This window comes from Bos javanicus, chromosome 5 (genome assembly GCF_032452875.1).
Source record: "Bos javanicus breed banteng chromosome 5, ARS-OSU_banteng_1.0, whole genome shotgun sequence".
Taxonomy (NCBI): Eukaryota; Metazoa; Chordata; class Mammalia; order Artiodactyla; family Bovidae; genus Bos; species Bos javanicus.
The window spans coordinates 71,537,983-71,565,068 of NC_083872.1; the positions used below are offsets into that span (position 1 = coordinate 71,537,983).

The following is a 27,086-nucleotide window of genomic DNA, read 5'->3' on the forward strand; positions in this document are numbered from 1 at the left end:
TATGACTGTACGAGTTTAATAGTGTCCCACAGAACTGTCTGCCTTCAAAAGCATGGAATTCAGTTTTTAATGACTTCGTTAAAAAGTTGCACAAACTCCTGTGATGATACAGAAACTTAAATGATATTTGTATTTAATATTTTATAATTTTGTGATTATAATTAACTATGAAAGTTCACCAGTGTTTATTATATGAGATAATGATAATATACACAACACACCTTGCCTGAGTCAGGCAGCAAATAACAGATGCTCAATAATTTATTTTTTCTCTGTAGCTTCTAGGGCTAAAAATAAAATTCTCAGAGAGACTAACTTCTACAGAACCGGTATAAAGGAGATGCAATGTATCAAGGGTTAGTGAGAAAGAAAAAAACAGTCGTTATTTTCTTCCCTTTGTGGAAATGTCTGGACATAGGGAAGAAAAAATAACTTAGGAAAAATGAACAGGGTTTGGAGGGGAGTAGAATTGAGATGCCCTTGGGCTGTTTAGATTTGGAGATATGTTGTCTGCTTCTTTGGCCTAGCCATTTCTGATCTGTGGGTAACATAACTTCAAAGGGCTTCCCTGGTGCCTCAGTGGTAAAAAAGAATCTACCTGCAATGCAGGAGAATGCAGATGTGGGTTCGATCCTTGGGTCAGGAAGATCTCCTGGAGAAGGAAATGGCAACCCACTCCAGTATTCTTGCCTGAGAAACACCATGAACAGAAGAGCCTGGTGGGCTTCAGTCCATGGGGTTGCGAGTCAGGCATGACTTAGCAACCAAACAACATACCTTCAACTCAGGACACTTGAACTTAACACTCATCCTCTGACTCCAAGTGCTATAAACCTTAATTGAATTTGAGACCAAAGTCCCATCAGGTCGGGGAAGGTATTTCATAGGATGAGTCAGCATTACCTAGCTATAACCAAGTCAGCCACGTTTCAGATGGTGCATTTCACAAGCTTTCCAAGCTGTTTGTCTAGACAAAGGTTTTCTTCAAAGCTCCCAAAGTTATCATTGTCTTCTCCCAAAATGGGTAACAATCCCACTTGTCACCTTGGGAATGAGACTTTCGATGGAAACGTCCATCAGTGGAATCCTTCACAGAATGATCATTTGGTGACCCTTCGCTTTCAGTCATTGCCAGCCTTTCATGTCCATCATGCAGACAGGCTTCTGGGAGAGGGCAGAGGGCCTGACGCTGCTTTATTAGTCCATGAAACTGCAGAACCATTCCCAGCTCTTTGATCATCATCGATGAGTTGTGTTTTTATGCACAGGCTCTCTGGGTGGTGAGAATGATTTTTAATCTGTTTGTAGCTATTTAGCTGCGTCCTTTGCCGAAAACCTGTCAGCAGCCTTTTCTTGTTGGGTTATTCACTGTCATTAACCATGGTCAAAATGGAACTTAAAAAGTGGCAGATGAAGTGTGCCCAGACAATCAAACTGGTTTTTGCCTGCAAAGCGAGCCTTGAGGGGGGCACTGAAGACATTTCTTATATCCCCAACAGTAGAAACACCTCTGAAAAAGGAATCAGATCTCAGAATCTCAGGACTAGAAAGGGCCTTGGGAAATGACCCGATTCAACCCCAGGAGTTTTAGTGAAATGAAGGATTAACCCATGCAGGGCAAAAGCATACCTGTTCTCTCTTAAAGGACCTCTAGTAACAGAAATTCTCCATCAGCTGACATTTCCTGAGGGCCTACCTGATAGCAGGTTGGCCCTTCTATGTATTATTCTCATTTGATCTTTATAACCATCCAACAAAGCACGTATTACATGCCGCTTTCATTTTACAGAAGAAGAACTAAAATTTAGGGAGTTAATGTATCACACAGATCAGTGGTAGTAAACCGTCTATGGATGGTCTTCATCCATCCATCTGTACATCCATCCATTCAATCAGAAAATATTTACTAGTTGCCTACACGGAGCTTAACTTTAGGAAGAGTCAATAAACAAGCATAAATGTTTTCAGGTGGCAATAATGGCCAAGAAAAATAAAGCAAGGATTTTTGTAATTCAATGACTTTTCACTCTGATTTTCAACCAACATCTCTTCTCCTTTTACTATTCTAAAGTAGCCCTATGCGGATTCAAATAACTAGACAAGTCTCAATCAGAACAGCCATTTGGAGCAGTCAAAGCAAGAAAATTAAACTTGGGAGTCAAAATACCTGGTTCTCCATGCCTGGCTTTGTCATTAGTTGGTGCCCTTCGGCAAACTACTTGATGTTTCAGGCTACATTCCAATTTGTAACGAAGGGATACCTACCATGCAAACCTAATTAAATTCAAGTGAATGGCTCACATAATCCTTTCTCCCGCCCTCCCTCATTTGTTTGTTGGCTTGCTTGTTTATTTATAGGTAACAAACAAATTTAGAGAGATGCACATTCCATAGACAGAATACAGTCCATTTGAAAAGCCGAGAGGCCCTGAAATATGGAATGGTTAGTTTTCACAGGCTGGGTAATTTCACAGGCTAATGAGTGGGAGGATTATCCCAATTATTATGGGGAAGAGGCGGCGATGTCCAGGAATTGGGCCACTGCCCACCTTTTGGCCTTTCAGTGGTTGGTCCTGGAACTGTCATGGCACTGGTAGGTGTCATTTTGCATATGCTAATGTATTACAATAAGCATATATGGAGGCTCAAGGCCCACTGGAAGTTGAATCTTTTGCCATCTTGGATCTAGTTGATAGTTGGTTCTAACCAGTCTTTGTCACATCTGATCAGTCCTGGGTGTTCATTGGAAAGACTGATGCTAAAACTGAAACTCCAATACTTTGGCCACCTCATGCGAAGAGTTGACTCATTGGAAAAGACCCTGATGCTGGGAGGTATTGGGGGCAGGAGGAGAAGGGGACAACAGAGGATGAGATGGCTGGATGGCATCACCAACTTGATGGACATGAATTTGAGTGAACTCCGGGAGTTGGTGATGGACAGGGAGGCCTGGCATGCTGCAATTCATGGGATTGCAGAGTTGGACACGACTGAGAGGCTGAACTGAACTGAACTGATGGCTGTCATTCTTTTAATGGTTGTTTAAAGGGGAATGCCCCCTTCCCTAGAGTTTCATTCCCTCCTCAGAGATTTTACTCCCATATTCTAATGGGAAGCAGAGGGGAGAAGGTCAGTCTTCTGAAATTGCTTCAAGGCTGAGTAAGGGCATCAATCCTGCCTAGCCCTCCCTCACTCATTAAGGACTAAAACCATAGGTAAAAATGCTGGCTACACTGCAAAGCAGGAATGGTGATTTTTAATGTGTAAAGCACCTACTATATGCTTGGTATTTTTTTCATTTACTACATGTCTATCTGCAAGGTATAACTTCAATCACCACTCACTTCTCTATGATATGTCCTTCTTACAACAAATACCAGTGATCTTCAGATCACTGGTACTTCAGATACTAGTTTCAAAGCAAGAGCCTTTAAAGATCAGAAACTATTAATAACTTGGCACACTCCAAGGTGCTTGATTAATAATTAATAGCATCTTCATACTCAGCTGATCCAGATGGACCCAAATCATGCTCTCTGGACAATGTGAAAATCCTATGTAGTCAAGCAATGGAGCAGATGCAAAAATAAGGACATAAATGAGAAGTAAGGACAGAAAGGGTAATGTGAGTTGTGTATTGAAATATCAGGCACAGGGAGTTGTAAACATTTCAGCAATACAGATGATGCTAAAAGCAATTTTCAGAAATAGGAGAAAGTAACTTTAAAAAAACAAGAACAAAATAGGAAAACCTAAAAAAAAAAAGTTATCTTGTATGTAAGCTTTTAAAGGTTATATGAAGATCAAAATGGGAGCATCTTAAGATCTGCAAGGTTTTACTTCAATATTTGAATCTTCAGTTCCTTGTTGCTCCACAAAACATTTCACAAAATTAGAAAATTAGTGAGTGTTCATATTTTATGTCTAATAAATTGGTTTTTGCAGACACATGTTGATGACAGGAATGACACAGTCCATCATCAATGTGTGAATGTCAGTGCTTTTCAAAATATTACTGATAAACCTACTGACTTTAAAGGCCTGAAAAAGATGTGCACAGTAATAAGACTCATTTCATGCCTGGTGAAACCAGACAGTCCCTTATCAAAGTGCATTCCCAGCTGTGTCCATGTGCCCAGGCATGGGGAACATTTAGAGCAATAAAAACAGCTGGTTACTTCAACTTTGTTTGAACATTCATTTTAAAATGGTTTTTGCCTGAAATGAGAAAATGACATTTTTAGAACAAGGAAAACAATGTTTGTAGTTTTCTTTTTGAACTCAAAATATTAACTATTACTTCCCAAGGTCATTAATAGGGCCAAGTTTGGAGAAATGCTACATATAAGAAAAGCTTATAATACAGAAATGCCATGGCACAAATCATTTCTATTTCTCTACCTCATCTGCTCCCCTCTCCCTTCCCCAGTGGAGAAGGCAATGGCATCCCACTTCAGTACTCTTGCCTGGAAAATCTCATGGACGGAGGAGCCTGGTAGGCTGCAGTCCACGGGGTCACTGAGGGTCGGACACGACTGAGTGACTTTACTTTCACTTTTCACTTTCATGCATCGGAGAAGGAAATGGCAACCCACTCCAGTGTTCTTGCCTGGAGAATCCCAGGGACAGGGGAGCCTGGTGGCTGCTGTCTATGGGGTCACACAGAGTTGGACACGACTGAAGTGACTTAGCAGCAGCAGCCCCTCCCCAGAGTGACTTTCAAAGTGTCCAAGAGGATGTAACATATGTATCTTGGATTATCGGCAGCATTTCCTGCACTGACATCACAGTTCTGGAAGCAGACTTTGCTAAATGACATCACTGGGAAAGCCCAGTTAGAGGGAGTCCACACAGATACTCACTGTTGCCTCATCTCTAGAGATGAGAACCTAGCACCTGCCTGAAGCCTGTTCCTCATCCTCAAATGCCCTCCAGTGTCCACAGGTAACCTGCATCCTTAACTCATCTGTGCACAATGATCACTGGTCCAACCCAGAGGCACAAGTAATATATAATTACTGCATTAAGATGACTAACTTATTGGTAACTTTCAAACTCTAAACCCATTTACGTTACTGAATGCTCAAAGTAAAGACATGCTGTTTCATGTCACATTTTTTCAGAGGAAGTCTGCTTTTCTCTAGCTAGCATTTAGAAGATACTCCAATGGGGGATTTTATTATAAGTTGAGGGATAAGTGTTAGAAAAGAGTATCTTTAAGGTGCATCTCTGAAAGCAACCAGAAGAAAATCAGAAAACAGCAACATTGACCAAAGTGAATCAAGTAGAAATACTAACCGTCCTAAGCTATGAAACATTAAGCATGAAATATAAACAACATACTACAACTTTATTAGATTTTTCTATTTAGTGTCTGGACTCAGCTGTGGCCTTAGTAACCTGTAACTTTAACATCTTCGGGTGTCATAGTACATAGCACCTCATCTGATTAGGTGGCACAAGACTAGTCAACCTGTCAACGAAGAATAACCATTAGCATCACAGCTGTGGCCATTTCATGTTTTATAATAATTCAATCGCAAATGTAAAGATACGCAGTATTTTGTGGGGGTTCTCTGATGCTGCCTTGTAAGTTATTATTCAAGAAAAGTCTACCTGACCAGGCCTAATTAATGACAGACAGCAGCTGATGCCATTTTTACAGGTAAGTCAAAACTCTGCCTTATATTTAGAACAACAAAGGTAACAAGTCTATGAAGAGATATCTTCTTTTGGGCACCCATCCCTACACTTCCACACACATTCCCCCTCTATAACTTGTCCCATTATCCATCTGTTCAACATCCTTCTTTGACCCATTTGTATGCACCAAGTAAGAACAGCATTTAGGGTTTTGCTCAGTGCAGGACAAGGCGGTGTAAGAGTGGATAAGTGGACCAAGTGACAGAGGGAAAAAAGACATTCCAAAACCTTCCTATTTAATAGAATGTTCTTCACAGTACCTCACAGGCTGGAAACAGAGGCTGGTGTAAAGAACTTCATTCTGATGAAGAAAGACTTGTGTGACTGAGTAAGGCAGTTTCTTGACTTAGCCTCACCATCTAAAAAATTTTTAGATTTTTCTAAAAATCTGTGGGATAATCAGGGAGGAAGCATATGCATTTCTTTCCAAGTGGGGGCAACATGACTCCTCCCAGAAGGAAAGTTTACAACATTGACTCCAGAATTGGAAGCCGCCCCACCATCATTTTGGAACAGGCAGCTAGAGCTGCACACCCTGGAACCTGTCAGGTATCGAGTCTGATGTCTGAAGAGTGTTTTTGTCCACTTCCACTTCACGGAGGGTCAGTGGTGTCTGGTGGCCGTGGTCAAGGTTCTATCCTTTGATAACAGCAATTGGCCTCAGTTTAATGGCCTTCTTGCTGATTCCGGCATCATGGCAGGTGTTCACCACATCCGTCACGTTCTTATAGGACTCAGGGGCCTGTAGGGGTGGAGTTAAACATTGCAAAAGTTTACTTAAAATGGAATCTTTCAAAGTATTAATTTCCACTTGTAATTAGAGAAATGCACAAACAGCACTGAGTTGGGTTTGTTTTTTTTCGCCTATAAAATAAGCAAAGATTTATTAAGTTCAGTGTGGGTAAGGGGGAAGTATGATAAACGTTCTCATCTTGTTTTATATTTTTTCTGTATTTCTCTGAATTTCCCCAAAGAACGTATATCATGTACATAGTAGGAAAAGCAGTAAATGTAACTGAATAAAGCACATACACCAATATCCAACTGAAAGGAAATGTACCAAATCGTTATTTTAGTGGTAACTGTCTTTGGATGGTAGAGTTATTAACAATTCTGATTTTCTCTTATTATATGTTTCTATAGTTTTCAAAATTCCTGGAATGAACATATAATACCTTCACAATAAGGAAAGGTTATTACATTCACATATATAACTAACTCTGTATTTACGCAGGTGTACATGTGTATTTATACATACACATACACACAGTTTGTGGTTTCTAGTAAGACCTCCCCACCTTCCTTCAGTCTCGCCACCAACAGAAGAAACCTCTTCACACACACCTTTCATCTCCCGCCTGTCAGCACAGCAAGCTTAGAACTCTCACTGAACCCCATGGGGCTGTGTACACACCCCTTTCTGAAAGCCCGTCTCTCATTCCCTTCCAGTTTCTGAAATGTTTCCACTGCAACCCCTGAACTCCTTTTCACTGAGTCAAAGGGAAAGAACTTCTTCCCTTCTTGTTTAAACATTCCCTTTGCCTTCTTGTTCTTCCTGAAACCTGGATCTACCCTGAGGATGTTACTTCTGCCTCCAACTTTCTGAAGTGGCAGCTGTTCTCTCTCCCAAACTGGGTCATGCCATTAGGTTAAGAGGAGGGACAGGTGTCCCTGCTCTTGATGTTTCCTTTCAGACAGTTTTCCCTCCTTTCTCCCAGCTCTGAATTTTGCAATCATCATCTATACCACCTACTACTCTTCTTGCTGCAATCATCTGCTAGAATCCGTTCCTGTTATTACTGGAAGATTTCCAGCTCCTGGGTCACCCTCAGCCTCTCCACCTATAATTTCGAACAATTTCAATATCCAGGAAGAGGATCCTTTCAGTACCTGGTTTCCTAGTTCCTTGATTGCTGCTCCTTCAATGCTTACCTCAGCCATTCACTCCCAGAGTCATACCCCAGAACTGGTCATCACCAATGCTTACAACTCCCCCAGTCTCTGCTCCCAACATCCCAGGCTGGTGAACACAGCCTAGGTTTTCACCTCCAACAATCCTTTAAACTTCACGAGACCCACAATCTTTCTTCAACCCATCAACAACCTTGATTACCATTCACTGTGCTGTACTTGCAACCCTGACTAAAGGAAACTCAACATCTATTTCACGCCTCCATCCATAGAGTTGAACGTAGCTGAAAAACACCCAACCAATAAATTTAAGTTCAAGTGGATCCCTGACACTGTCCTGCCAATCACCTAAATTTCACTAAGCCAATCACTCTCTCTTAAATGATGATTTCATACCTGAGCTCCTAACAAAGACAAATCCCATGAGATCTCACCTCCTTTCACCTCCTCAGTTAAGTTGCTCAGTTGTGTCCAACTCTGCGATCCCATGAACCGCAGCACGCCAGGCCTCCTTGTCCATCACCAACTCCCAGAGTCCACCCAAACCCATGTCCATCAAGTCGGTGATCCCCTCCAACCATCTCATCCTCTGTCGTCCCCTTCTCCTCCTGCCCTCAATCCCTCCCAGCATCAGGGTCTTTTCAAATGAGTCAGCTCTTTGCATCAAGTGGCCAAAGTACTGGAGTTTCAGCTTCAACATCAGTCCTTCCAATGAACACCCAGGACTGATCTCCTTTAGGATGGACTGGTTGGATCTCCTTGTAGTCCAAGGGACTCTCAAGAGTCTTCTCCAACACCACAGTTCAAAAGCATCAATCCTTCGGCGCTCAGCTTTCTTTATAGTCCAGCTCTCACATCCACACATGACCACTGGAAAAACCACAGCCTTGACTAGATGGACCTTTTTTGACAAAGTAATGTCTCTGCTTTTTAATATGCTGTCTAGGTTGGTCATAACTTTCCTTCCAAGGAGTAAGTGTCTTTTAATTTCATGGCTGCAATCACCATCTGCAGTGATTCTGGAGCCCTGAAAAATAAAGTCAGCCATTGTTTCCACTGTTTCCCCATCTATTTCCCATGAAGTGATGGGACCAGATGCCATGATCTTTGTTTTCTGAATGTTGAGCTTTAAGCCAACTTCTTCACTCTCCTCTTTCACTTTCATCAAGAGGCTCTTTAGTTCTTCTTCACTTTCTGCCATAAGGGTGATGTCATCTGTATATCTGAGGTTATTGATATTTCTCCCCGCAATCTTGATTCCAGCTTGTGCTTCCTCCAGCCCAGCGTTTCTCATGATGTACTCTGCATATAAGTTAAATAAGCAGGGTGACAATATACAGCCTTGACGTACTCCTTTTCCTATTTGGAACCAGTCTGTTGTTCCATGTCCAGTTCTAACTGTTGCTTTCTGACCTGCATATAGGTTCCTCAAGAGGCAGCTCAGGTGGTCTGGTATTCCCATCTCTTTAAGAATTTTCCACGGTTTATTGTTTATTATTATTATAAACAATAAACAAATGTTTATTATTCCACAGTTTATTTGATCCACACAGTCAAAGGCTTTGGCATAGTCAATAAAGCAGAAATAGATGTTTCTCTGGAACTCTCTTGCTTTTTTGATGATCCAGCAGATGTTGGCAATTTGGTCTCTGGTTCCTCTGCCTTTTCTAACTCCAGCTTGAACATCTGGAAGTTCATGGTTCACATATTGCTGAAGCTTGGCTTGGAGAATTCTGAGCATTACTTAACTAGCATGTGAGATGAGTGCAGTTGTGCAGTAGTTTGAACATTCTTTGGCATTGCCTTTCTTTGGGATTGGAATGAAAACTGACCTTTTCCAGTCCTGTGGACACTGCTGAGGTTTCCAAATTTGCTGGCATACTGAGTGCAACACTTTCACAGCATCATCTTTCAGGATTTGAAATAGCTCAGCTGGAATTCCATCACCTCCACTAGCTTTGTTCGTAGTGATGCTTCCTAAGGCCCACTTAACTTCACATTCCAGGATGTCTGGCTCTAGGTGAGTGATCACACCATCATGATCATCTGGGTCCTGAAGATCTTTTCTGTACAGTTCTCCTGTGTATTCTTGCTACCTCTTCTTAATATCTTCTGCTTCTGTTAGGTCCCTACCATTTCTGTCCTTTATTGAGCCCATCTTTGCATGAAAAGATGAGCTCAATTTCTGTCCTTTATTGAGCCCATCTTTGCAAGATTCCCTTGGTATCTCTAATTTTCTAATTTTCATCTCCTCAAGGATATTTCTATTAGCAATAGTAACAACTGCTGTCTCTGTATACTGGCATACATTATGAACAGTTTTATGCTGCATACTTTTCAAAATTTCACTTACCTCTTCCATTACCAGCTTGGGTGAGGCAACACGGATTGCAATTCCCATGTCTGCCAATTTGTCGAGGACATCCTGGAAATCTAAATTACGTCTTGACTTTGCTCGGGACAGTGCACGGCCCTAGGTTGGGAAAGGAGTGAACTTCATTTATAAATTATGTTCAATCCCAGTGATTAATTTAAACCCTTAGGATTATATGCTTTTTCCTTGACTTCTTTTTAAACTATAAAAAGAATTAAAAACAATCTTTTCCTATTTCATCAAGCTTATAATATACCTTTTGTTGTAAGATTCATCATCTTTGTGGAAAACAAATTCGCATTTACAAAGCATTTTAAGATTCAGTTTTGTGTTTCTGATTGCTATTATCAAGTAAATACAAATATGTTCATTTAAAATTGTAAATGATAAGTCTATCATCACAAAAACTTTGTGCTGTTTGTGATTTAAAACAGTTTCTCAGCCTTAGGACTTACTGACATCCTGGATTAGGTAACTGTCATACATACTCTAAGACATTTAGCAGAATCTTTGGCCTCTACTCACTACATGCCAACAGCAAAACTCCTCTCCCTGACTGTGACAATAAAAAATGCCCTGAAACATTGTTGACATGTGTGAGGGAAGATGATTTTGATCACTGGGTTAAAAATTAGGAGTTGAGAGGCAACTGGAAACAAGAAAGGGTCAGGAAAAAATAGTACGGTTCATATATATAGAGAGATATATATATGCGAGGGCCTGTCCAGTTGAAAAGATATCCTAGACAGTTTCTATTTTCCACTCCATCATCAGCTAAGAACGTTGATGGCTTAGAAAAGCAGTAAGAAAACTGGTCTGGGGGCCTACTACCTGTTTTTGTAAATAAAGTTTTATTAGACACAGCAAACCCACTTGTTTATGTACAGTTGCTTTCTACTATGATCGCAAAATGGAATGGCTCCTACAGAGATCTTCTGGCCCAAAAAGCCTAAAATGTTCACTGTCTGGTGCTTTATAGAAAGTTTGCCAACGCCTGGCTTAGAAGAAGCAATACACTGAAATAGGTAAGCAGTCTGCACATGGGTCCTGATTTGTAAAACAGGGCGTTTCCTCCAAATCTTGGGTGGATCTACTCAGTAAGGAACAAACTGTGCTAACGGCTACGTCTGTTAATCACTGAGAAACACTGTGCAGTAAACTTGTATCAGGTTAAGTTTTATCAGTTATGCTAGTCTGACAATTTCTCAATCCACATTTTGTGGATTCAGAGTTGAGGAATAGTTCCTAGCCATACAATGAACTCACCAAGGTTGAGATACTTGGTGACCTCAGTATATATTACTAGACAGTATATATTCTGGGGATAAACTCTTGTAGAAGACAAGACAGATCCAAACCTCAACTTTGTTAATGTTCAACCAAGGGCTTCCCTGGTGGCTCAGACGGTAAAGAGTCTGCCTGCAGTGCAGGAGACCTGGGTTCAATCCCTGGCTCTGGAAGATCCCCTGGAGAAGGAAATGGCAACCCACTCCAGTGTTCTTGCCTGGAAAATCCCATGGACAGAGGAGCCTTGCAGGCTACGGCCCATGGAATCACAAAGAGTTGTACATGACTGAGCGACTTCGCTTTCACTTTCAAGTATATTTGCCCATCAAAATGCAAAGCAATGACTACACTGAAGATAGTCTTTCTAAGTGAGCTTCTGTTTTCATAACTCACCGCTCCATGACAAGTTGTTCCAAAGGTTTCAGTCATGCCCTGCTCAGTACCAGTAAGAACATAGCTACAGGTTCCCATGGTGCCACCAATGAGCACTGGTTGTCCGGTAAGCTGAGGAAGCACACAAATCAAACATGTTAACATTCAGGAGTGCATGAACTTTCCATGCCTGAGATTTAAATTTCCTCTTGCACTAAAGGACTGTGGAGAAGCCTGGGCCTCTAAATGCACTGTTCTCACAACTACATCAAGACAGTATTTTGATTCTTTGATAACTGAAAGGTAAGGGTAGAGGATGGGAGGGAAAATGTGAGGACCAGAAAAATAGAAGACAGACCAAAAGTAAGAGCAAAACAAAACTCAAATGTGTAGGGAAGAGTTTTTAGGAAGAACCATCCTGAGCAAGCGTGGCACTTGCCTTCTCAGGCTTGTTTCCTGATCTGTGAAATGGCTGGTTAAGGGTCCTTCTAACTTGATCACAGCCAGATATCGAAAGGAGAAGAGGAATGAAACAGACTGAGTTTAGTCTTAATCCTGTCTTCTAATCATTCAAAGGCCTTAAAAGAGAATCTTAATGTATCTTAATGGAGCAGAATATTCTCTATGCAGCATTGTTTAGACAGCACACTGCAAGCACCGATGGAGGGTGAAGTCATACTTCAGAGAAGACTGGAAATCACTGTTCTCATGGATGACAGACTGTTTTCTTTTCACAATTGCTGCTTTCCTGTTTAAATTCGTCCATATTTAGAACTGTCCAAATCATGCCCCCACTGCTTAAAACCACAAATGGCTCAGTACGTACTTGGTAATCAACCGCAATGAGGGGATGGTGAGGAGGGAAGGCTCGGGTGGACCCCTTCCTGTGTACTAACAGAGTCCGCTCCTTCCCGTCCACCACATGCTGTTCTACTTTGGCAATATTGTGAGAAACATCATAGATCACATGCAGGTCCAAGTCATCAGGGGTTGTGTTGAAGACCTTGGCAAAAGCCTAAGAGAGAAAGCATAATGTTAATAGCGGCCAGAACTAGCTCTTCAGAACTTATTGATTCTGAAAGCTCTGTTCCTGAAGGGAGTGAGGGATCTAAGAGTTCAAAATTAGCAAAATTATTAATCTTCATGTAAAGGACAAAAACTGTCTTTAGACCACAGAGCAAGTGTCACCGAATAAATTGCAACTACTCTTGGGACTTCCCTGGTGGTCCAACGGTTGAGAATCCACTGGCCAGTGCAGGGGACACGGGTTAGATCCCTGGTCCAGGAAGATCCCACATGCCATAGGGCAACTAAGCCCACAAGCCACAACTATTGAGCCCACATGCCTAAAGCCCGTGCTCTGCAACCAGAGAAGCCCCTGCAAGAAGCCCAAGAACCGTAACTGGAGAGTAGCCACAGTTCCCTGCAACCAGAGAAAGCCTGAAAGTAGCAACAAAGACCCAGCAAAGCCAAATTCTTTTTTAAAGAAACCCTTTGGGGAGGAAAAAAAGATTACAACTACTCTTGATCTCACTCTTCAGAAGTGCTTCTTCCTCAGCCTCCTGAATTTCAGGGACCAGGACTTCCACCCTCTCCACTGCTCAAGGCAAATTCTAGGAATAATTTTAGTTTCTCTTCTCCCCACTCCTGATACCCTACTGAGTGAGCTTAAGGACACGACAAAAGCTTGGACTCTTTGCCAATATTTTGAATATCTATTACACCAAAACCAAATTATATAGGCTTTGACTTGATTACACTGTTTTAAATCATTTAAGTTCATCATGTATAACTAGGAACAGACAAGCAGCTTCAATTGTACCTGACGGGTTAAGAAGGTCATGGAAGAGCGGTTGACCCAGGCATAGTTCCCAGCCGCTGCCATTCCCTTCAGGTAGTCCTGACCCTCTGGGGAAGCAATTCGAGCACAAGCCAACTGACGGTCATTGACTATAATCTTGTCTCTCTTCATGGCTTTTTCCATAGCTACAAGTGCATCTGAAAGGAGAGAGAGCAACCAAGTCCAAGTCAGCCGGCTTTCCCTTTATAATTCAGATTTACTGCAGAAAGGTAGACTATATTCAAAACCATTCTAAAAAGAAACAAGTAAAATACATTTTTCCCTTTAAATTGTTTCTGAGCTCATCTACTTGTTGGTTAAGATGTATTTATGGAGAATCTTCTGTCAGAGCTGTCTGACACAATGTATGTGGACCCCAAAGAGAACACTTGCTCTCTAGGACTTGTAAGGGGAATGGAGATATAGAGAATTAACAACATCATGGTCTGAGTTACTCTTTTCCTGGCATGTGAATGAGAAGTAGTAAAACATGTATTACTATCACAGCTTTTGAAAATAATTTTCAGTGACTTAACCTAAAAGAACTGGAGATAAGTTGCTAGATCTTCTGCATGCAACTCGAATTCGTGATAAACTGTAGAGAAGTACTCAGTAGAAAGTTCAGAAATGTTAGCCAGTGCTCCATACTCCTGCTAGACAAAATACCCTAAACAGGCCATGTTGGGACAGATCATTAAATTCCCACAGAATGAAACATACATACAAGGATGAACCATAATTGTAACTCAGAGTTTATAATTTCCATGTGTCCATATAAGTTATCCTATATCCATAAACCCTTTCACACATCCTACGAACCATCCAAAATGACCTTTATTTCCCTGCCTCCTGCTTTTGTTTATGCTGTCTTCTGGTCATGAATGTCCTGCACATATGATTGTTCAAATGTTGTGTGTCTATGAAGTCACCTCTAAAATCTTTTACCCAAACATTCTGTCTCTTCCATATTATTTTATCAATTACTATCTTTTGCCTTTAGTTTTTCTTTTTAATAAACATGACATCTTTCTCATGAGATAATCTGACAGCAGAGTCCTTGCCTTACTATTTTATCACTGAATCCATCATAACACCCAATCTTGATAAATCTGCATCTATCATAAATTCTACAATTTAAGATTTTTATTGCTCTTTCTCGGTCAGCTAGTAACAGTAATCTGTAGAGTAAACATAAAAAGTGGAGCTTTTACAACACTGTACAAAATAATTATTCTCATTTTTTTCCAACAAGGAAATTAAAGCCTAGTGAAGTTAATTTGTTCAAAGACGCATTGCCAGTGAGGAGAACAAGGGTAAAAAACTACAAGTAAACTTTCAGCACTTTCTCCCTTAAACTTCTATATGGTTCCCCATAAAATGTACTTTTTAGCACCAAGCCAAAACTTAGGTCCAGAATATACCTGTGGCGACTTGGTGGCCCAAGCCTCTGCTTCCACTGTGGATCATCACACACACCTGTCCCTTATGGTCAATGCCCATTTTCTTAGCAGCATACTCGTTGAAAATCTCATCCACAACCTGGATTTCTGCATAGTGGTTGCCTGCTCCCAGAGTCCCCAACTACAAAAGTAAGAACGTTTGATAAAACAGCAGCTACTCTGGTTTGAAAAAAATCCATTTAAAAAGCAAATTGGTAGGAACAATCAACAAAAAGATAACCACACAAATAGTGTTTTATGTAATAAAGAAACTTCTAAGCTTAGAAAAGTTTCATTTATTTCAAGTAGTATTCCACACAACTAAAATAGTGTACAGCAGTTCCTGCAGTTTACTGTTCATTATCTGCTTGAGGTACAACACATTAAAAGCTTCATCAACCAAAACTCAGACCATCAAAGGGCTCACAGGACAATTTAAACATCATGGAGAGAATGGTCAAATTTTGGGATGAACTCTGATGAATGCTGACTCTTACACATCACTGGAAGGATATATCCCATAATTGGAGCTAATAGATGATTTAGGGACCCAGAAAATGGCAGTGCAACAAGAGTCTTCAGAGGTTGCCTAGTTTTAACTTTTATCTCAATTCTCAGCTAAGAAAACAAGACCCAGAAGGCAAGAGACTTGCCTAAAGTCATAGTGAATTAGTGGCAAAGCCATTACAATTAGTGTAAATTTCAAACATCTGGTATATTTTTAATCTCATGGACACCACGAACTGACAAGGTATCTGTTTTCAACCTAGATGCTAGAAAACTTTCAGCCAAATCTGTAGATTGTCAAAGTTTATACATAAGCAATTTTGGTATACATTTTAAGTCTTATAATCATATTTCATTTTCTTCCCATCCACTTCTAATTCATGACACCTTGTTTTATTTTATGAATATGTGCAAACTCCTGACAGCTTTTTAAGAGTAAGAATGAAGCATAAATAAAACTGTGTTCCTCTCAATGTACTCCGAAAAACGCTGGGGATATACTCTCCACACATGGAAGACAGACTCCCCCCCTCGCCCCGCCAAAAAAAAACCATGAAAAAAATGAACGTCTCCCCTCCAAAGTGAGTGTTACCTGGGGAAGGCCTCTTTTTTTAGCCCTGGCTGAGACTTTATTGGGATCAGCTTGCAGCATCCTTCCATACTCCTCACAGTGCTCCTTGTCCTCTGCCCAGGCATAGCCTTCTCTCAGGGACCAGTCCACACCCATCTCCAAGGCCTCCTCCAAGTCTCTGAGTGAGTAACAAGGTGAAGGTCACTTCACAGCCAAGGCAGATCAAAACCTAAGAATGACCACATCTCAAAGGGCAGAGGAAAGCACTCCATTTATTGCCTGTGCCTCAGGCATCGTGTGGGACACAGTTCATGCTATTAGCAATTTTAGTTTTTTGAGGAAAGCAGTTTCATAAACAATTGAATACTGAAGTACTAAACACCACATTGGAGATGATTATAGTTCTTCACATTTTTACAGCCCCTCATACTTTTCAAATTTTATTTACCTCTCTGATCCTGAGTTCTATGATGCAGTGATTAAGCAGCCACAGAAAATTTATAACTATAACCAACAGTCATTATCTATCACCAACTTTACCACAGTTAACACTAACTTTTCATAGTAACGTATGAAAAATTACAAATAATAAATAAAGCTATCTCAATGTCCTCAGGCAACAGAAGTACTACCTAGCTTTACTGTATCTGCATTTTGAAGTTGAGGTGTATACACATTAAACCCCTAGAAGAAAAAAGCTCTCATCTTCACCTAAGGTCCAGCCCCTTTTCAAAATATTATCAGGAGCAATTACAATGATCAATGTGCTCTACCCACAACAGCTCATTTCAAACATTACCTATTAGGACAAAATTCCTATCAAAAATATTTGTAAAGATGCTTGGAATTTATTAGATGTTCCAAGTATGCTTTTCAAAGTGGAACTGCATGTCAGGGACCACATAAAATCACAGAATAAGCATCTTCCAAATGTATCAGTTTTACTCTAAGTGTTTTTTGGGGGGTTGTGTTTTGCTTTTTGGTAAATAGGAGTTGTATATAACAGGAAATAGCTAAAACGTTTTAATATTAATGTCTGTACACGTATCTGAATAGAACACAAAATTCATACAAATTTTAAAGATAAAACAGAAGATATTAAAGCGGTACACTTATTAAGCACACCCTGCAAAGTGTAAGGTGTACAGCTTTACACAAGATATGACACAGTACACCGATGGCCACTAAAAGGCCACTGCAGGGTAGTCTTACATGGAATTCTCTACTTTGGAAATACATGATATTGTAGGTGAAGAACAAACTCAGGCTATCACCCAAAAAGGAAGGTCATCAATAAATACATCTTCACTGACAAAGGACAGTGCTCTTCAGAATATAACCTCTGAAGCCAAAGGATCCTTGATGTGAATCCTGACTTTACTAGCTTATTTACTATTATCTCTTTAAACCTCAGTTTCCTTTCTTGTAAACCACGGATAATATTAGCATTATTACCTACACAAAATGATATACACATCCACCACCACACAATGCTTTGCACATAGGAAATGCTCAGTAAACATTAATGGATATTATTCTATTTAGAACTGTATGTCAAAGGCTGTCACAATGAACATGAATTGACTAGTGTTTCTAACAAACATTATGGACCTCATGCTTAAAAAAACAGTTCATTACACTTCCTGAAAAGTGACTGAACAATCCCTATCTCCTAAATGTCCTACACTGAAAATGAGGATCACGTGGTTATTATCTCTCATTCCATATATTGGAAACTTTTGTTCTTACTTGGCATTCATTGGGATGACACCTTTTGACCCCACTCCCACAGGAATGTGGTCAAACATAGCTTGGGCAAGTTGCTCTTTCACAGGCTGAACATCACTTTCATCTAAATTGGTTCTCAGCAAGCGGACACCACAGTTAATGTCAAACCCAACACCACCTACAAAATAGAGAAAAATTAAGTCAAATATTAGCAAAACCAGGTGGTTAAGCATTGTTACCAGTGGTTACCCACTATGAATAAAGGGTTTAAAAGATAGCCACTCTTAAAGATTATGTTTTAAAGTAGCTGACAAAGTAGCTAACAACAACATAATTTAAACACATACTGTGGGCCAAGGAGGCAAAAATAACCATAAGTAACATTTAGACTAGAGATTAAAATGTGAATTATGTGCTTCTCTTTTTTTCTCGGTCACTCTTATCAGGGGTTCATGAATTCTATTAGTCCTTTCAAAGAACCAACTTTTGACTTTGTTGATCCTTTCCATTGTATATTGTTTCATTAATCTTGCTCTTATTTCCATCTTTCTATCTTTCCTGGGTTTAATTTGTTGTGCTTTTTGTTAACTTTTTGAGATGGATGCTTATATCATTGATACTGTAGCCTTTCTTCCTTTGTAATCTGTGCACTGAAGGCTGTGTATTTCTATTCAAGGATGGTATTAATAGTAACAATTTTTAGACAGGTTATTTTTAAAATTATCATTAAAATTATTTGTAGTTTCCATTATGATTTTCTTGACCCATGGGTTATTTAAATGCATACTGCTCAATTTACAAACATATGGGGTTTCTTCCCCTTAGTTTTTATTGTTCATGATTTCTAACTTAACTTCACTGTGGTAGGATACTACTCTTTGTAACAGTGGTTCTTACGTATGGCCCAGAGATCATTTCATGTCTTTAGGATTAACTGTATAACAATGCTAAGACATTCATTAGCCTTCTAAATGCATTCTCTCTACTGCACAGTGAAGTTTTCCAAAGGCTACATGACATGTGATAACATGTTTGCTGTGAGGCATAATGAAACATGGAATGTGTCCTTACATGTTACTGTTTTAAACTTTTTCAGTTTTAATTTCCAGTAAGGTAAACATCAATAAAACCTTTGAGACCAACCTTCAATAATTTTAAGAATGTGAAAAGGTCTCAAGTCTAAAGTTTGAGAACTGCTACTCTGATTTCAATGCTTTGAAATCTGAGATCATCTTCGTGGCTCAGTACATGGTCTAGTTTTGGTGAACATTCTATGTGCGCTTGAAAAGAACGTGTATTCTACAATTCTTGGGTGCACTATAATGTGGGTGCATGTACAATCACATACATATCTTAGAGGTGAAGGTGTCAAGTCTATAACAGGGTTATTCGCATCATCTGTGTCCTTAAGGACAAATCTGCCATGACCTCAAAAGAAAAGCTAAAAGTGCTAAATATTGGGCGCATGTACTTGCACTTTTTCCTCTGGATCTTAGCCTCACAAATTCTTACTGTCTCAACAGTTTTCTTATGGTTTCAACAGATGTGTTTTGGCTTTGTTTTGAAATTTTTACACAGCTTTTCTCATTATTCTTGGCAGAGGATTGCTCTAAAATAATCCTGTCCACCAAAACTCTCAACATATAATTTGTACTTTCATCTTTTTTTTCAGACTCTAGAGCAAAGATACTATTTCTGGTGTGAAATATTTTCAGTGAAAGCATACCACAGCAGAAAAGAAGTGTACAACTAGAAGTGGATAATAACGATGATAATACGAGCAAACGTTTATCAAGTACTTCCTAAGTGTCTAGCATTGTACTAAGTACTTTAGCACAGCTTAATGCATTTAATCTTCACAAAAATATTATGTCGTAAGTAATATCATTAGCTCCAATTTGTCTAAGAGGTAACTGTGACACAAAGAAGATACACTAGCCAGGGAAGTCTTTTGGTTTGGTTTGTAGCCAATGTCTGAATAATGCCTGGCACAAAGTAGGAGCTCAAATAGTTTTAAATAAATATATGCTTTTATTTGATATTTTAATAGCCTCCAAGTGTCCACAATTAATCCTCTTAGAAAATGAAGAACAGAAATGATAGAACATGATGAAGCTGACATGCACACACAAAAAGCAGCCACAATCTATTCTAGAAAGGCTATGATTCTGAGAAGCTACACGCCTGACAGCAGACGTGTACAGTGACCTCACCTGGGGATACCACTGCTTCAGGGTCGTTCATATCAAAGGCTGCCATATTTCCAATAGCAAACCCATAACCTGAATGGACATCAGGAAGACCGATGGATCGCTGAAAGAAAATCAGAAAAAGAAATACAGCTTTCTCCACCTGGCACTCTGGCTGCCTGACAGATCTTACTCTAAAACAGACTGGGAATTAAAACCTTCCCCAAATCAAGATTCTGTTTTCATGAAATCTTCTCTATTGGTGGAAATTGGGTATAAAAATTCCTAATCATAAAGCTAGACATGGCAGGAAAGACTTTTTACAAAGTTTGACCACTGGGATTTTCCCACTTGCAGTTCAGCCAAAAGACAAAAAAATCCACAACATTCCCTACCCCCTCAAATCCTGACCATTAACTAAGAAAACTGAAAAGAGAAACGCCTCAGTACAACATGATATAGGACAACCATACGCTAATTTTAATACTATCACATTTTAAAGATGATGCTTAGACATTGACAAATTGTGGTCATGTCAGGTTGACAGGAGAGAAATGCCAGATTTACAAAGGTCCTCAGTGTTTAAGAAATAAGACAAATGTAACACATCAGATGGAGTGAAAACTGTGCACTGTCTACATCCGGGGCCTAGGGAAGTATCCTGACTCAGAAAGAATGGAGATCACAACATGGTAGGGATATATGCAGACACCTGAACACTTCCTTAAATGTACAAGCCACGTCTCTTCATTTCTTCCCCCAAGTGCTGAACATAGTAACCTGCATCAGGACCTCAAAACACGTCTGCTGGATTTAACATCTACCCCTAATGGTGGAATCTGAAATGCAGACTTGGGTGGGGTCCCCACTTGTACCATCCATTTCTATCCCCAGCATCACCACCAGCCTCTTTTTCCACTCATATCCTTAACAGTTATATTGTGCACCTCTCTCCCTTCCCTCAGTCCTAACCCTTATACTTCTTTCCAATCTTCCTCCAGTCATCCTCTTGAATGCGGCCACACTGAAACTTTCCCTGGTGGTACACTAATACAAGAGTAATGTGTACAACAATAAGAAACAAGACAATAAAATCTACTCCAAAGGTTCTCAAACACTTACAGATTCTGGCCAAAGGCAACCAAAAACTGAGATATACCCAGATTCAATTATTTCTTTAAATTCCACAGTTATTTCTAGATGTTTGAGGGCCACTGTCTAGATGATACCACTATCAGCTAGGCATGGCCATTCACCTATTCAACTTTTAGACTAAAAGAAAATATAAGTGACTAAAGCTCTGAATATGGACTCACATGAACAATCCCAGGCAGGGCGGCCACATTGCCAATTTGTTTCATGGCTGGCAGGAAGCCACCAACACCTGAAAACAAAATTTCAATATGAAAAAAGTGAACACATTTGATTTTTGGTAGTTTAGTTCAATTCACTCACTCAGTCGTGTCTGACTCTTTGCGATCCCATGAATCATAACATGCCAGGCCTCCCTGTCCATCACCAACTCCCAGAGTCCACCCAAACCCGTGTCCATCAAGTCGGTGATGCCATCCAACCATCTCATCCTCTGTTGTGCCCTTCTCCTCCTGCCCTCAATCATTCCCAGCATCAGGGTCTTTTCAAATGAGTTAGCTCTTTGCATCAGGTGGCCAAAGTATTGGAGTTTGAGCTTCAACATCAGTCCTTCCAATGAACACCCAGGACTGATCTCCTTTAGGATGGACTGGTTGGATCTCCTTGCAGTCCAAGGGACTCTCAAGAGTCTTTTCTAACACTACAGTTCAAAAGCATCAATTCTTCGGCGCTCAGCCTTCTTCACAGTCCAACTCTCACATCCATACATGACCACAGGAAAAACCATAGCCTTGACTAGACGCACCTTTGTTGGCAAAGTAATGTGTCTGCTTTTTAATATGCTGTCTAGGTTGATCATAACTTTCCTTTCAAGGAGTAAGCATCTTTTAATTTCATGGCTGCAATCACCATCTGCAGTGATTCTGGAGCCCTGAAAAATAAAGTCAGCCACTGTTTCCCCATCTGTTTCCCATGAAGTGACGGGACTGGATGCCATGATCTTAGTTTTCTGAATGTTGAGCTTTAAGCCAACTTTTTCACTCTCCTCTTTCACTTTCAACAAGAGGCTCTTTAGTTCTTCTTCACTTTCTGCCATAAGGGTGGTGTCATCTGCATATCTGAGATTATTGATATTTCTCCCCGCAATCTTGATTCCAGCTTGTGCTTCCTCCACCCCAGCATTTCTCATGATGTACTCTGCATATAAGTTACATAAGCAGGGGGACAATATACAGCCTTGATGGACTCCTTTTCCTATTTGGAACTAGTCTGTTGTTCCATGTCCAGTTCTAACTGTTGCTTCCTGTCCTGCATACAGGTTTCTCAAGAGGCAAGTCAGGTGATCTGGTATTCCCATCACTTTCAGAATTTTCCACAGTTTATTGCGATCCACACAGTCAAAGGCTTTGGCATAGTCAAGAAAGCAGAAATAGATGTTTTTCTGGAACGCTCTTGCTTTTTCGATGATCGAGTGGATGTTGGCAATTTGATCTCTGGTTCCTCTGCCTTTTCTAAAACCAGTTTGAACATATGGAAGTTCATGGTTCACATATTGCTGAAGCTTGGCTTGGAGTATTTTAAGCATTACTTTACTAGCATGTGAGATGAGTGCAATTGTGTGGTAGTTTGAGCATTCTTTGGCATTGCCTTTCTTTGGGATTTTTGGCAGAAATATAGTCACTTTTCTAGACTGGATTAAATGAAGGGGTAGTGGTTAGGACTACAAAAACAAAGTTTTCATAAGTGTGTTTGAGAATAAGTGGGAAAGAAGGCAGCACACACACAGGAAAGCAGTGAGGGCAACCACACTAATTACAAACACGCCGTCAGTATTCTGTGCAGACTATGATGGTTGCCTGCAAATACTGTACTTGGAGTTGTAAAACATAATCATTACACATTATGTTGTCAATATAAAAAAAGCATTAACTGTTCATAATATTTATTAAAAAAAAAAACAAAACAGTTTTACTCTAAATGACAAAAAAGGGCAATTAGGAAGTGTTGTGAAACTGCATGGAGTCAGGGGATCTGGGGTTGTAGTATCAGCACATCTTTTTAGACAAGTCAGCATGCCCTGGTGAGACAGTGGTGAAATTTATTTTAGGTTTGTTGACCTAAAAAATAAAAGGGTTAAAACTAGATTTCTATTTCACCATCATCATCAGAATGTTATACATTTATCTCTATATCTGCCCGTAGTCTTGCAAGATAGGTGTGATAAACTCTTTTTTATGGATGAGATAACTGAAGTTTAGTGAGACTAAAGGCATACTGACTTTGTAATTAGACACAACTGGTTCTGAATTCTGGTTCTGTTACTGAGAAACTATAGCCTTGGATGAACTAAAATGACTTAACCTCACCGAGCCTTGACTTAAACATCTGTAAAATGGAGGTATCTTCCTCTTAGAGTTAGTCCAAGAATTATATGCCATAAGCTATGTAAATGCCTGTACATTTACATAGTAAGTGCACAGTAAATGGTTGTTCTTATTGTAACTGTCAGAGGTTGGCTGCAAAACCAACCAGGTCCATCCAGCTAAAGTGCTTTACAAGCTCAGGCGGCCAAAAATGTGATCACGAATAAGTAACAGGCTTTTGTCTCACTTCAAGTCTTGATCATTCCTCGACAATACTTTTGTATTTTTAAATTATAATTATTTGAGTTACCATTTTCACGCCACAAGGTATACACTAGTTGTACTGCCACATGTAAAACTCTATAATTTACATACCACCACCTCGACAGGCATTCCTTAATTCTTCAAACATTAATTTTTCCAGAGAATCATTCACATAGAAAACTCCTTCAACCTGGTATCAAAGAAAGGGAAAAATTATGTCAGAGCACACGGACCTGATATACAAGTACTGGATAGAATACAAACACTGCAGACAATATTTATTTTGCTTTACTCTTCATAAAATACTCTCACACTACCTTAAATAGCAGAAAACTTCTTACAAGATGTTCCCATCTTTAAATATACCTTTGAAATGTATTTTACAATGTTCCACAAATCATTTTGTTTATTCTTCTACTCTCATAAGCCACATTTAAAAGTTCAACAGGTAAAATATTTTGTGTGCATGTGGGATTAAGAAAAGTCTTCCAACAATGCTCTCACTAAGGCCAAAGGTCTCAGTATTCTTGTGCTTCTAAAACATCAGTAGGTTTTGGAAAAAAAAAAGAATCAAAAGCTCAGATCTAAACATACAAATGCAATCATCTGACCTAAGCATACTTTTTCCATGTCTAAGACAACAGCACACTACACTTTACTGTCCTCTGTTTTGATTTGATAAGTACAAATCTGTACTTATGTAAACAGTGAATAAAAAAAAAGCTTAGTTTTACAATCTGTGTAATTCTAAGAGAATAAAAAAGCTTGATGATAGAGGCACACACAAGACAATGGAAGATATACTTATGTAACACCAAAGGTGAGAACAGGTTAATCAGAGATCAAATATTATGAAGGATCTGCCAAGCAGTGAAGAACCAAAGACTTAATAATCATCTGGACAAGGAAATTGATTTATCAGAAGGAAAACTTCTGCATCGTACCACTGGGAGACTAACAATACCAGTTGATGGAGAATATCTCCAGCACACTTTTCTAAAGGGTCGCATTTATTATTCACCGCTTACTGAGGACTCATTATGTGTCAGGACTGTACTGCACAGTAGGGGAGAGACAGAAACGATGCAGGGTTGTCCCTTTGTGCAGCTTCCAGTCTAGGATGTGGTCGACTAGAACATGCAGAGCGTGCAATGACGCCAGTGCTGTAATAGAAGCAGAGTTCTACAGAAAAATCTGATGTAGAAGGGGCTCAACAGTCTAGGGTGGGGGCGTGGGGGGGGGGCTTCACAGTTTGTTCCCTTTGTGAACACTGAGCTGGCTCTTTAAAGACAAAAGACATTACTGGAACAGCAACATATTTAGGAGCTGAATGGAAAGATGACATAAAGATGGGAGAGAAATGTTTTTAAGGAACAAAGAGAAATTTTTAGTGTAGCACATGGTTCTTGTGAGAGGAATGGAGATTAAGAGAGAGATGAGAATTCAAGTGTTAAATTCTCTACTCTTAAGAGAATGGGAATTCAACACAAGCCTAGCATAAAGGTCAGTAACTTTTTAAGAGCAATATATCAATGTTTCAACTTTCCATTCCCAAGGGAGAGGTGGTAGCAAAGTGTTGTTTAAATAGTTAATGGAAAGTGCTGAGCAAAATCAGACTTGCTCCCATGCAGAATTAGCAGGAGAGTGTGAATTAAAAGTTAAGCTAGGACTGCTGTCAAAACATGACAATGTGTGTCACAATCCTCTTAGGATGATCATATGATTTTTTATTTTCTACTCCATTCAGAGAACCGGATTCCATAAAAAGAAACTGCTCCTGCTGCTACTGCTAAGTCGCTTCAGTCGTGTCCGACTCTGTGCGACCCCATAGACGGCAGCCCACTAAGCTCCTCTGTCCCTGGGATTCTCCAGGCAAGAATACTGGAGTGGGTTGCCATTTCCTTCTCCAATGCATGAAAGTGAAAAGTGAAAAGTGAAGTCGCTACCAAGGGGAAAAAACAGAGCAAAAAGGAGGTTTACCGCTATGGGTTTTTCCTCCCCTCGGCGTCTAGCTAAGTGCTTTGTTCATAGGGGACACTCAATAATAATACTGAGTAAAACAGTGGAGTGGCTCTCAGGAACTTTTACCAAGACGCAGAATCACAAACCTTCAGTACACTTGCAGGGTATCTAAAGGGATTTCAAAAGCCATTTAAGAACATATGCGCCAAAACCTCACAAATGCCTTCTTTCTTCACTTTAATGAAAGATAGTAAGCACAAATGGCAAGGAAGCCCCAAAATAACAGAGACCAGGTTTTCAAACTCTCTAGTATCACGGTCCCAAGTCTTCGTCGGGAATACATCATCCTGTCAGACGAAGACATGAACTGGACACCATGTCTTAGCTGAGCTTCTACTAGGTGAGTAAAAGAAGTTGTGCAATCGACTGACCCTCCAGGCCCTACTGACAAGTGCCTGTGAAAAAGAAAACACCCCGCCCTGTGACCTTTCTCGTCTGTTTCGAGAAGAAAGACTGTTCTATTAAAACTTTGCCTGTCAATTAAAAAAAAAAAAAAACACCCACAAAGAACAGTACAGTGAACTAAAAACTCGGTACAGTGAATACAGGTCCGTAAACGTTACATGAATGACCAGCATGACTCAGAGGAGCGGAGTTTGGCCCAAGCAACTCCACTCCGGACTTGCTAAGCACCTAGTGGAAGACCGCTGCTGTCTCCAAGGCTCAGCAACGGTCCATTTATGAGACTTCTGTGTGAAAACGCTTCGCAAAGGCCAGTTTCTTATTTATGTGGATGCGCTGGACGCATTCCGCTTTCTTCCCCCTCACCGTGCTGGGACGTCTCCACCGGAGACGTTGGGTCGGCACGGAGGAAGCACTCATGGGACGGAGGGGAACTTGGGGTGGACGCCAGAGGAAATCCGCTGGCGGCGGGACGAGGGCGGCCCCCGCGCGCTAGGGGTCTGGAGGGGTTGGAGGAGGCCCAGCGCGGTGGGCAGGGAGGCGCCACGGACCCCCAGCCACGGAGCCCTGCTCCCCCGCCTCACCTGCATGTTGGGCACGAAGCCCTTCTTGATTCTCCAGCAGTTCTTACTGATCTTTTCCAAGAACTGCAGCTCATCATTATAACTGCGACTCATGGTGGCGAAAACTCACGGCTTCCCTTTGAGAATCCACTGGCCGCGTTGTCCCGCTGACTTAAACACCGCCTTCCGGCACTCAGCGCGCAGGCGCGGCCGGTTCCGCAGCAGGGTGGGCGACGGCAAGCGCCGAGGTTCAAAACCTGTATCAATCGCGCGCGCTCTCTCTCTTTTTCCTTTACTAGTTAAGATAGACCATCCTCTAGCATTTATCTTTGTGGATGTTAACTAGTCAGTCTCTTCCACGCTAAAGCTAAGCTAAATCCAGTACTTTTTAGTATGATCTAGTTATCTTTCGTTTTGGAAGTGCTTTTCAGCATTGGACAGAGGAGCCTGGTAGGCTAC

General features: G+C 40.5%; 1 protein-coding gene across 1 annotated transcript; it reads right to left on the minus strand.

Annotated features, from left to right (window-relative positions):
- RTCB (RNA 2',3'-cyclic phosphate and 5'-OH ligase) lies at positions 1–26,828 on the minus strand. The gene is made up of 12 exons (XM_061417226.1): positions 26,649–26,828; positions 23,752–23,830; positions 21,238–21,305; positions 19,946–20,045; positions 17,754–17,910; positions 16,026–16,182; positions 14,909–15,068; positions 13,470–13,645; positions 12,474–12,662; positions 11,669–11,779; positions 9,968–10,087; positions 1–6,445 (listed from the first exon to the last, which is right to left on the minus strand). The coding sequence occupies exons 1-12, from the start codon at positions 26,739–26,741 to the stop codon at positions 6,338–6,340; spliced, it is 1,518 nt and encodes a 505-aa protein (XP_061273210.1). The 5' UTR covers positions 26,742–26,828; the 3' UTR covers positions 1–6,337.
- Positions 26,829–27,086: the final 258 nt, after the last annotated feature.